The sequence below is a fragment of the Zalophus californianus genome, chromosome 1 (genome assembly GCF_009762305.2).
Source record: "Zalophus californianus isolate mZalCal1 chromosome 1, mZalCal1.pri.v2, whole genome shotgun sequence".
Taxonomy (NCBI): Eukaryota; Metazoa; Chordata; class Mammalia; order Carnivora; family Otariidae; genus Zalophus; species Zalophus californianus.
Window position 1 is genome coordinate 4725011 of NC_045595.1, and position 9152 is coordinate 4734162.

Below are 9152 nucleotides of genomic sequence, written 5' to 3' on the forward strand. Positions count from 1 at the left end.
TCTTGTGCTTTATTGAAGGAGTGGGGTCTCCTCTAGAACCCAGATTCTTAACCTTCAAAACACTTTTTAAGCTCAGCGACTCTGGGCCGGCTCCTAGCCTGGGGCTCCAGCCAGTCGTTGGCAGGTGCAGCAGGGGATCTGAAGGCTCCTGTCCCCTCTGGGAGCTGGAAGTGAGCGTCCTCTGCCAGCAGGACCTCAGAGATCGGGGATCTGGGGTTCTCTGGGGAACCAGGAACTGAGGAAGAATCAAGGGGTTGGGATGTCCACGTAATATCGAAGTTGGGCTTTGTGGGGACCAGAAGTTGGACACTTTCTGGAGGGCTGGAGTGGGTGGGTGCTGTGGAGAGCTGGGCGCAGGGGCTCTCCTGGGCTCTGGGATCTTCAGCTGCCTTGGGGGAAGGGGAGAGATGTAGGATTAGAAGATGGGACTCGGGGTCCCCTTGGCTGCTTGGGTCCACAGAAGCTGGTGAGGACTGGGGTGGAAGGATGATTTCTTGGCTGGCCTCCAAGGCTGGCTGGAAAGTAGGGTCCTTTGAGGAGGTCATGGCATCCAAAGGCTGGAGGGTTTGCAGAGACGGCAGGTGCCCGGCAGGTAGGGACAGGGGCTGAGGCTCTGGTGGTTTTTCCTCGTCTGGTTGCCATCTTGATCTTCCTGGCATGTCAGGCTGGGTAGGGGTGGGGAGATGGGCAAGTTGCTGGCCTTCAGATGCTGGAGGGACTGGGAAGTCAGATGGGCCGGGGGGGGGGGGGGGGGACTAGGGGCTCTCACCAAGCTGAAGCAGCTGTCCGGGTCCCCTCTGTGGCAGCAGTCCAAGCTCTGGCTGGGCCGCAGGCTGCCCGCCCTGCTGGCTCCCATGCTCAGACTGTCCAGAATCTCACTCAGCAAATCCAGTTCTTCTCCGGACCCCAGGAAACTGTTGTCCAGAGCTTCCTCTGCCCATGGGTCCTGGGCGTCCTCAGGGCTCAGAGCAGGTGCCCTGGGTAAGGATGGGCAGCCTCAGATGTCTGCCCAAGACCCCCAGTGCTGATTGGACTGCTCTGGAGGTTCTTGAGTTTAGGGGCCATCCTCCCCATCAGTCCTGGCCTCCCACGTCCAACATTGCCGCCTCCCCAGCCTTTGAGCCTTACCCCTCCTCCAGGGACACAGAAGGTCTCTCCTCCAGTCGCCTTCTCCTGCTGGGGCGAAGGGGCCGGTTCTGCAAAGGACAGATTTGGAGGGCGGGGCTTCAGGAACGACAGAATCGGGTTTCTGGAGGAGGGTGAGTGTTAAGTGGGCACCAGATACTGGGGTAGGTGAGCAGGTGAGTGAGATGTCTGGGTGGAGACAGAATGGGAGGAGGACTAGGTGGTAATTCCAGGTGTGAGCATTTGCGGTGGGGTGTGTGTGTGTGGGGGGGTGGTTTGCCACATTTACCTTTCCAAAGTGCTGGGTGATAGGCAGGCGCTGCTGCAGACGATCTGAGCGGCTGGTTAGGGACAGGGCTCTCAGGGAACCCCCCCTTTGCAGGCCAGAGTTCCCATCCTAGGAAGAGGGTGGGTAAGCCAGGAGTCCCTTCTTCATTGCCCCAGCCATTGGCCACTGGTCTTACCTTGTACGTCAGAAGGCTCTGCACACCCTTCAAGCCGCTCTTGGCCTATGGAGGAGCCAAAAGAGAATTAGATTCCACGGTGATTTGACCCTGAGTATTTGAGAACTCAGCTCTCCATCCCGTAGGACAACTGTCTTGCCATCTGTTCACATTTGTGCCTCACCGACGGTCACAGTTCTCCATGCACCACGTAAGAAGTCAACACTAACTCACCCCTTGCCTAATACAAAAGGAGTATTCCTAGGGGACTATAACCACTGAATGAAATGGGGAGTGGCAAAAACGGAACATTGTAAAAATGTATCAACATTCAAAAGCCAGGCAACTGAATAAAACCTAAGTTCGGAGCTGCAGAAGTTGGCCACAGGAAAATTCTGGGACTGTAATAGTCTGAGGACAAAACATGTTCACCAACAAATCTGGGTTGTCACTTTCAAATACTGAAGCAGTGATCCTGACAAGAATGAGTAGGTAAATGGAGAATAAACGCAGGAAGACTTGTTAATGGTTTAATGCTGGTTTGGTTCTGATAAAAATGTTTGCACTTTAAATGGGGGGCTAAAGTGTCCTGCTCCCATGAGGGTTTGAAATGTGCCTTGTCCCCTTGTCTTTGTCAGTCCAGTAAGTGGCCTATCTAGTGTAGCCTCACCGAGCGGTACATGTTTTTGACAGCTGGTTGGGTCTTGGCCTTGACCGAATGCAGGAGGGCACCACCACCTTTCTGGGGAGAGAGAATGGCAAGGGAGAGAGACTTGGTACCCTGGGGTTACCCCAGACTCCACCTCCCTACCGCAGCTGTGTGATGCTGGACAAGCCCCTCTCCCTAGCCAAGTCTCAATTTCTTCACTTCTGTTTATAAATGTGCATAATGATGACCCTGGAGACTGTTACGGAGCTAAGTTAATCCAATAATAAACACTAAACAAGTGTTTGGTGTTACTACCTTTAGGTTGTCTGCCCAGAGCTGGTAGGAGCGAAGAATGCCTGCAATGAGGAGAGCTGGTCATGGCTGGTGGGCTGAGGCTGGGGTACTGGTGGGGCAGGGGCTTCGGCCTAGGCACAGGGCTCACCTGAGGAGGCGTCGCTGCAGGTGATCTCCTGCTCAAAGAGATCTGAGAAGCCCTCTCCTGTGTTCAGCTTCTCCAGTCGGCCTTCGATGAACTGGGGGTGGGGGAAGGGTCAGCAAGGGCTGCCACCAACACATCTGAATTCGAGGACTCAGGATTCTGCTGGCTCTACACAGGCAGAAGCCATCCCTGGCCCCTCCAGGGACTCACCCCTAGGACTCTGGAGTCTGGAGCCACCTCAGGAAGCCAGAAGCCCAACCCTCTCCCTGCCACTCCCCAGTCAGGACCTGTCGGGGACCAGACCCCGCCCCTCATAGGGACCCGGAAGTCGGACTCTGACACTCCTGACCGGCTCGCCACTCCTTTCAGTGATCCTGGAAGAAGTCGACCTCATCTTCAGGGACCCGAGGACCCATCCCCGCACAGATGGACCCCAGAGTTCTACCCACCTCCCAAGAACCCAGGAATCCGGCTCCACTTCTCCCCCATGTCCCTGTAACCCCGGAGTCCTCGGCCGCCGCCTCCCCAGCAAGGGGAGTGCACACTCGGGACACACCCCTTTCAGAGTCCCGCACGTACACCCCCACTCCCGCCCCGGATGCTCCATCCTTAGGGACCCAGGGATTTAGTCCCACCTCAATCTCCCCAGGAACCTGGGAGCAGATCTTATCCGCCAGGCGTCAGGGGCTCCTATCTTTAGGGAAACGGTAGTGCAGTCATGCCTCCCCCACCCGGGGACCTTGAAGGGTGGGACCCCGCCGGACCGACTCTAGTCTCCCCTATTGGACTCAGGCTTCCGTCCCTCTAGCTCCGGCTCGCCCCCCAGGGACCCAGGATTTTCCGCTCCAGCCCCGCCCTAGCCCCGCCCCCGCCCTCGGCCCCGCCCTCAGGGTTCTGGCGCACCTGTTTGAACAGCTGCAGGTGCACAGCCCGCTGATGGAAGGCCTGCAGGGGCGCCCCAGGCTTCTGGGCCAAGAAGGCTTCTTCGCTGAAGGTCACAGGCTGGCCCTAGAAGAAAGACCCTGAACTTCCGTGGCTCTCCTGGACCCCAGCTGTCTCCCTTATTCTATCCCGTGTCCATGTAGCAAACGTAAAATGGGACCATAATGGTATCTATCTCACCATCCAGTTGTGAGCATTAAACAAGATATAGTGACAGTAAAACCTAGCATTTAGCGAGAGCTCCCGATGTGCTAGGCACTATCCAAACATTTTGCATATGCCCATTCACTGACTCACATGACCCTTTTGTGTGGGTACTAGTGGGATTCCATTTCGCAGATGAGCAAACAGAGGCACAGAGTAAGCACTCCATAAAGCCTAGGTATTATTATCATTAATTATTATTATTATTATTATTAATCCTTCAGGGACCCAGGAGACCTCTCCCTTGGCCTCCCCGCTGCTCACCGGGCTGCAGATGAGCGCATCGCGGTAACCCCCGAAGAGCAGGGCCTGGGCTTTGAGGAAGAGACGGGACACCCCTTCCCCCGGCGCCAGCGCAACCTTCCTTAGCCGAAGCCTCAGCAGGGACACCTGGGGGACAAGGGGAGGCTGTGAGCCGGCAGATGTGGGGCCTTGGCCTCCGCGACGCGGCAGGAGCACAGAAGGGGGTGACACTGACCACGTCTGGGGGCAACGCTTGCACGTCGTCGAAGGGCGTCTCCAAGGTATTGGAGTCCACGTTCATCACCACGACCTCCTCCAGGGCTTTCTCCCGCACTCTCTGCGTCGGGGAGTGGGGGTGGGGACGGCCGCTCAGAGCCCGAGGATCTCTGGCGGGGGCGGTTATTTGGGGATGCAGGAGGAGGGGAATCCCGTCCGCCGCTGCGATCCCGGTCTGCTCCCACTCACCTCGGCGAGACTGGAGTGCACTCCGATGAGGTAGGGCATGGGCGCACTGCAGACGACCGAGGGGACAGAGTCATGCAGGCGCCGTCCCACAGTCTCCAGGACCCCAGGCCTCTTCCCCAAGCCCTGCTGCTCCCCGGCCCCCGCCCCTCACCAGCAGTAGTCTAGCAGATGCGGCGGCAGCGTGGGGATCAGTACGTGCTCCCAGTGCATGGGGTACAGGAGGGCGCAGGACGCGTGGACGCACGATGTCAGCTGGGGATACGTAGGGGGCCGTGGAGTCAAGGCCTGGACCCCACCCCTCGACCTCCCCCCACCCCCCCCACCTCCCTCCCCTCCCCAGCTTCAAGGACCCTCTTCTGGACGGTGGCTCTCCCGGCTCCATTTCCCACGTCCCCAGTCTCCTGTCCCTATCTCCTCCTCCTCGCCCCTTCCCCACCCACTACTGGGTAAGAGGTGAAAATTCAAATCCCTTTAGGAATCCTGTGAAGACCAAGAATTCGGCAAATTACTGTGTTTGGAGCTCGTGGGGCCACTACTCAGCAGGTCTCAGTCGCTCCCTTTAAGGGGCGGAGCTAACATGCAGCACTCCGGATCCCTCCCCTCAGGGGTAGAACAGCCCAGTAACTCCATCCTCAAGGAGGCGGAGCTAGAATTCAGCTCCCTTGGTCACTAGGGATGGAGCCGGCATTCGTCCTGCACTCGCGACCTCCGCCCTCCCCTTAGGGACGAAACTACAATTTAGCGCTCCCCGAGCTCATCCTCCAGGGGGGCGGAGCCAGTCTTGTTTCGGCCCCTGGTGGGTGGGGTCTGGACTAAGCGCTCCCCGAGAGGGGGCACTACAGCGCGGCCCACTCTGATTCCCCGCCCCCCAGGAGGGCGGAGCCAGGATCCAGCTCAACTCTGATGTTGAAAGGGGCAGAGCCGGGACTTTGCCTCAAGTCTCGCCCAGTGGAATTAGAGCCAGGAATCCGCCCCGCGGTCCCGCCCCCCGAGGGGCGAAACCAAGCCTTGGCCCCACCCCCGGCCCGGCTGGTCCCGCCTCACGGTGCTCAGCTTGCTGGCGATGAGTAGGACCCTTCTTTCCGCCAGCAGCGCGGCGAACAGCCCCACGATGTTCTCGTCGGTCACCGCCACCACCAGCTCCGTTAGGTTCCTCTGAGGATCGGAGAGAAGCGCTGGGCGCGAGGGACCGCAGGATCCGACAGCCCCCTCTGGGTTTCGGGACCTTTCCCCGCCCCCAGGACTCTCTCCCAGGTGTCCACTCACGTTCTCAGGAATGGATGGCAGGCGGCCGGAGTCGGGGGCTACGAAGCAGGAAAGCTGGTGGGGGGCGATGTGGGAGGGGGCACCGATCAGTCAGGGGTCGGCCTCACCTGGGTGCCCAACCTAACAGGGTCCCCAATTCTCACCGGCCTGCTGTTCCCGGGAGCAGGGGGAAGGATGCTTTGTGCACTGGAGACTGTCACTCTGCTGCCCTGGGAGAGAGGTGTGGCTGTGTGGTCCTCAGGGCTGGGGTCCTCAGGGTTGGGGTGCAGCCTCCCCATCCACCCGAGGGGGTCACCCAGAAGCTGGGGGCTACTCACCAGCTCGACGGAGGCCTGAGTCCCAGGCAGGGGCTGCTGCAGCAGGTTTAGAAGAAATTCCTCGACCTCAGAGACCTGGGTGGGAGCAGGGTGTCTGAGCCAGAACGTGGGTTGGGGATTCTGACTGGGGCTGAGCGGTCTGGGAGGAGTCGAGGGTCTTAGGTCAGGCCTGGGGGTTCTGAGCCTGGCTGGGGGCTTGGGAGGGTAGGGCTGGGACGCCCACAGGAATAAGAAGGGGGACTGGTCTCACCTGGTCCTGGGCCAGGAGATCGCCCACTGTGTTCAGCAGCTTGTAGAACACCTCAAACCAAGGCAGGTGGCTGTGGGGAGAAAATATAGGTTCTATGAAGTACCCCTAGGCCAAGGCCCTTCCCACCCCCACCCCAGAGCCCCATACCCCACACCTGAGGATGCAGAGGCAACTGTGGGCACCAGCCCGGAGGTGGCAGAAACCAAATCGGCGGGTGCCGCTCAGGTCGGTGAGAGTGAAGGTGAAATGCTGTACAGCTGGGCTGGGGGGCTCCCTGCAGGTGAGAAAGGCTCTCAGAGACCTGAGGGTCCCAGCTCCCTGATCCATCCCCCGCCAACACTCCTAGTACTGTGTCCACCAGTCTGAGGCTCTGGGTGTACAGGTTCTTAGTTGTCAGGGTCCCTGAGTGCCTGAGCCCCTGGGTCCCTGGGTGTTTGAATCCTGGGGTTCTCTGAGAGGTCTGAGTCCTTGGGTCCTCGAGTGTCTGCTTCCATCCGTACCTTTCCACATCAAAAGGGAAGCAGAATTTAGGCACCATCTGCATAGCTTCCTGGGGATGGAGAGAAGCACGCACTGCTTGATCACCCAGGTTGGGCCCCACCCCTGGCCAAGACAGTCTCTTCCCCGAGGGGGACCGGCCCTGGTCCAGGGAGCAAAGAACCAGCCTGCATACCTGGTCCCTGAAGTCTGGGGGGAACTGCCGCAGGATGGGGGGATCTGCAGGAGAGCAGGCTTCTAAGTTCAGGGCCCCAGGCCCATCCTCCACGTCCCCAGTCCCACCTGATGACCCCAACTCACCCTCCTGCAGGGAGGCAGGGCAGGCTGCTTCAAAGAACCAGTCGAACATGGCAGGTGGATCCTCTCTGTGGGACAGGACGTGTGGGACATGGCTTAGCGAGTCCAGGGGCTTGCTTCTATGTATGTCGTCGTGTGTACATGTGTACACGTCTGCAACTCTGCATGTGTGTGTGTATGACAGGTGCAACTGTGTGTGGTGCCCTCAGTGACTTGAGGCAGTGTATATAGGTTGTGTGATGCTGTGTGAACAATAGTGATGATTGTGTGTGCATGACTGAGAGGTATGCAGCGGAGTGTGAGTGTGACTGTGTGTGTGCCTGACTTATGTGCTGCGTGACTCGTGTGAGCACTCAGGTGTGTGTGTGTTTGTGATTCTATCCCGTGTCTGCCTGACTGCCCAGTGTCCAGTGGGAGTGGGAGTGTGTGAGACCAAGCCAGCGTGAGGATGAATAGCATCTACAATTTCCTGCATGGCTGCGAGTGTGGCTGGGTCAATGTGTGAGCATCCCTGCGGTCTTCCTGAGAGCGAGAGGCCCTGCCCACATGTCTCTGTGTGGGAGACTTCATGGTGCCCCAGGGGCTGACCCCAAATTTCTCATCAGAGCAAGGAGGGCCACGTGCCCTTGTACTTCTATGAGCCTTGCACTCTCTGCCGTGCTCCCTCGTCCCCGACTCTGCCCACCCCACAGAGGATGCTGGGACTTGGACTCAGGGGGAGCAACAGTGAGACCGAAGAGAGACAGAGCACAGGGTGGGGACTGGCTGCAGACACACACAGCCCCTGACACCCTGACACGGGAACCCCCAGCACTTCACCCTCATGCCCACGTGGTCCACACGAGCACCCAGGCACAAGGACCCACACAATCTTCTCTCACCTCCCCGTCCCCTGCTGGCCCCCCGAAGCCATGTTCCCCATCTCTCTGGTACACCAAGAGGTGCCTGCTCAGAGTTACAGACTTAGGCAGAGCCCGAAGGAGAGAGAGAGAGAGGGAGAGAGGGAAGAGGGGCTGAGAGTGGCCCGAGAGTTGAGTTCACACTGCAGACCCTCTGAGAGACCTGCCCCAGACCCAGCCACCTGCCCCTGTGGCTCACGGCCCCTCCTGGGCCTGCCCTGGCCCAGCTCCCCTTGGCCCCAGCCCAGGCCTGCTCTGGGAATCTTGGTCCAGAGAGTCGGGGAGGGTGCAGCTCTTACTCAGCTTTGGATCCCATGGTCCCTGCAGGGCCGCCGGTGGCGGCGGCGGCGGGGCCCTTGCCCCAGGGGTCCTGGGGGCCTGTGCTTGCGCAGGGCTGGGCTCTGAGCCCGCTCAACTTCCTGTGTGGCCGGGAGAGGAAGTTTGACGGGTGACGTCCCAGGAGGGAGGCCCCCGCCCCCATCCACTGTGAGAGACCCAGGCACCCTGCCTCCCAGCCTTCTGAGGGTAGGGTGGGCATGGGTGGCGGGCTCGGAGGCTAGACCCCCAGCACCGTCCTGCCGGGCCAGGGCACCTCTGGTCCCTGACATCACACCCAAGCCTTCCTCTCTCTGGGGCAGCCAAAGAAACGACAATTTGCCTAAAAGGCTTCCTCTTTCCTCAACTCTTCTTTCCTTTGGCCTATTTGCACCGGCCATTCCCTATAGGACCACCAGAGGGAGCCAGGCTGGAGAGTGGACTCAGGAACCAGGGAAGTGGACAGACAGCAGACGGAGCGTAGTCGTGGACACAAACTGAGGAGCGCAGAGGGACAGCACACATACGGAGCAGTCCTTGCCCAGCCATGTGATGGATGCAGAGGTGACACCCAGGTGCAGCCAGCAGACAGTTCCCAGACAGAGACAACAGACCACAGCTGTGGGTACAGACAGGACAACGGAGATACAGATCTGGACAAGAGACAGAAGCGCATAGGGCACAGATACAGATGGAGCGGTAACAGAGGGGCAGACATGATCAGGACCCGGCCACGAGCCGGAGTCACAGTCAGTCACACACACGGAGAAAGACACATCCGGACACCCGCAAGCAGAGCT

General features: G+C 59.5%; 1 protein-coding gene across 4 annotated transcripts; it reads right to left on the reverse strand.

Moving 5' to 3' along the window:
• Positions 1-23: 23 nt before the first annotated feature.
• DENND1C (DENN domain containing 1C) lies at positions 24-8727 on the reverse strand. Of its 4 annotated transcripts, XM_027583271.2 has the most exons (23): positions 8337-8487; positions 7142-7206; positions 7017-7060; positions 6844-6893; positions 6498-6617; positions 6344-6413; positions 6094-6168; positions 5920-5985; positions 5777-5830; positions 5555-5665; positions 4662-4762; positions 4511-4556; positions 4281-4382; positions 4067-4192; positions 3560-3664; positions 2660-2750; positions 2533-2573; positions 2239-2310; positions 1590-1634; positions 1415-1522; positions 1129-1196; positions 770-977; positions 24-665 (listed from the first exon to the last, which is right to left on the reverse strand). In XM_027583271.2, the coding sequence occupies exons 1-23, from the start codon at positions 8351-8353 to the stop codon at positions 48-50; spliced, it is 2403 nt and encodes an 800-aa protein (XP_027439072.1). In that variant the 5' UTR covers positions 8354-8487; the 3' UTR covers positions 24-47. The 4 variants fall into 4 exon arrangements, with proteins under 4 accessions (XP_027439072.1, XP_027439074.1, XP_027439073.1 ...); XM_027583273.2 differs by lacking the exon at positions 7017-7060; XM_027583272.2 differs by lacking the exon at positions 2239-2310.
• Between the last annotated feature and the right edge of the window lie 425 nt (positions 8728-9152).

Coding starts and splice junctions, on each gene's coding strand:
- DENND1C (XM_027583271.2), bottom strand. Junction 4,557..4,661: donor CATCTGCTAGACTACTGCTG/GTGAGGGGCGGG, acceptor GGTCGTCTGCAG/TGCGCCCATGCCCTACCTCA. Junction 4,383..4,510: donor TGCACTCCAGTCTCGCCGAG/GTGAGTGGGAGC, acceptor TCCCCGACGCAG/AGAGTGCGGGAGAAAGCCCT.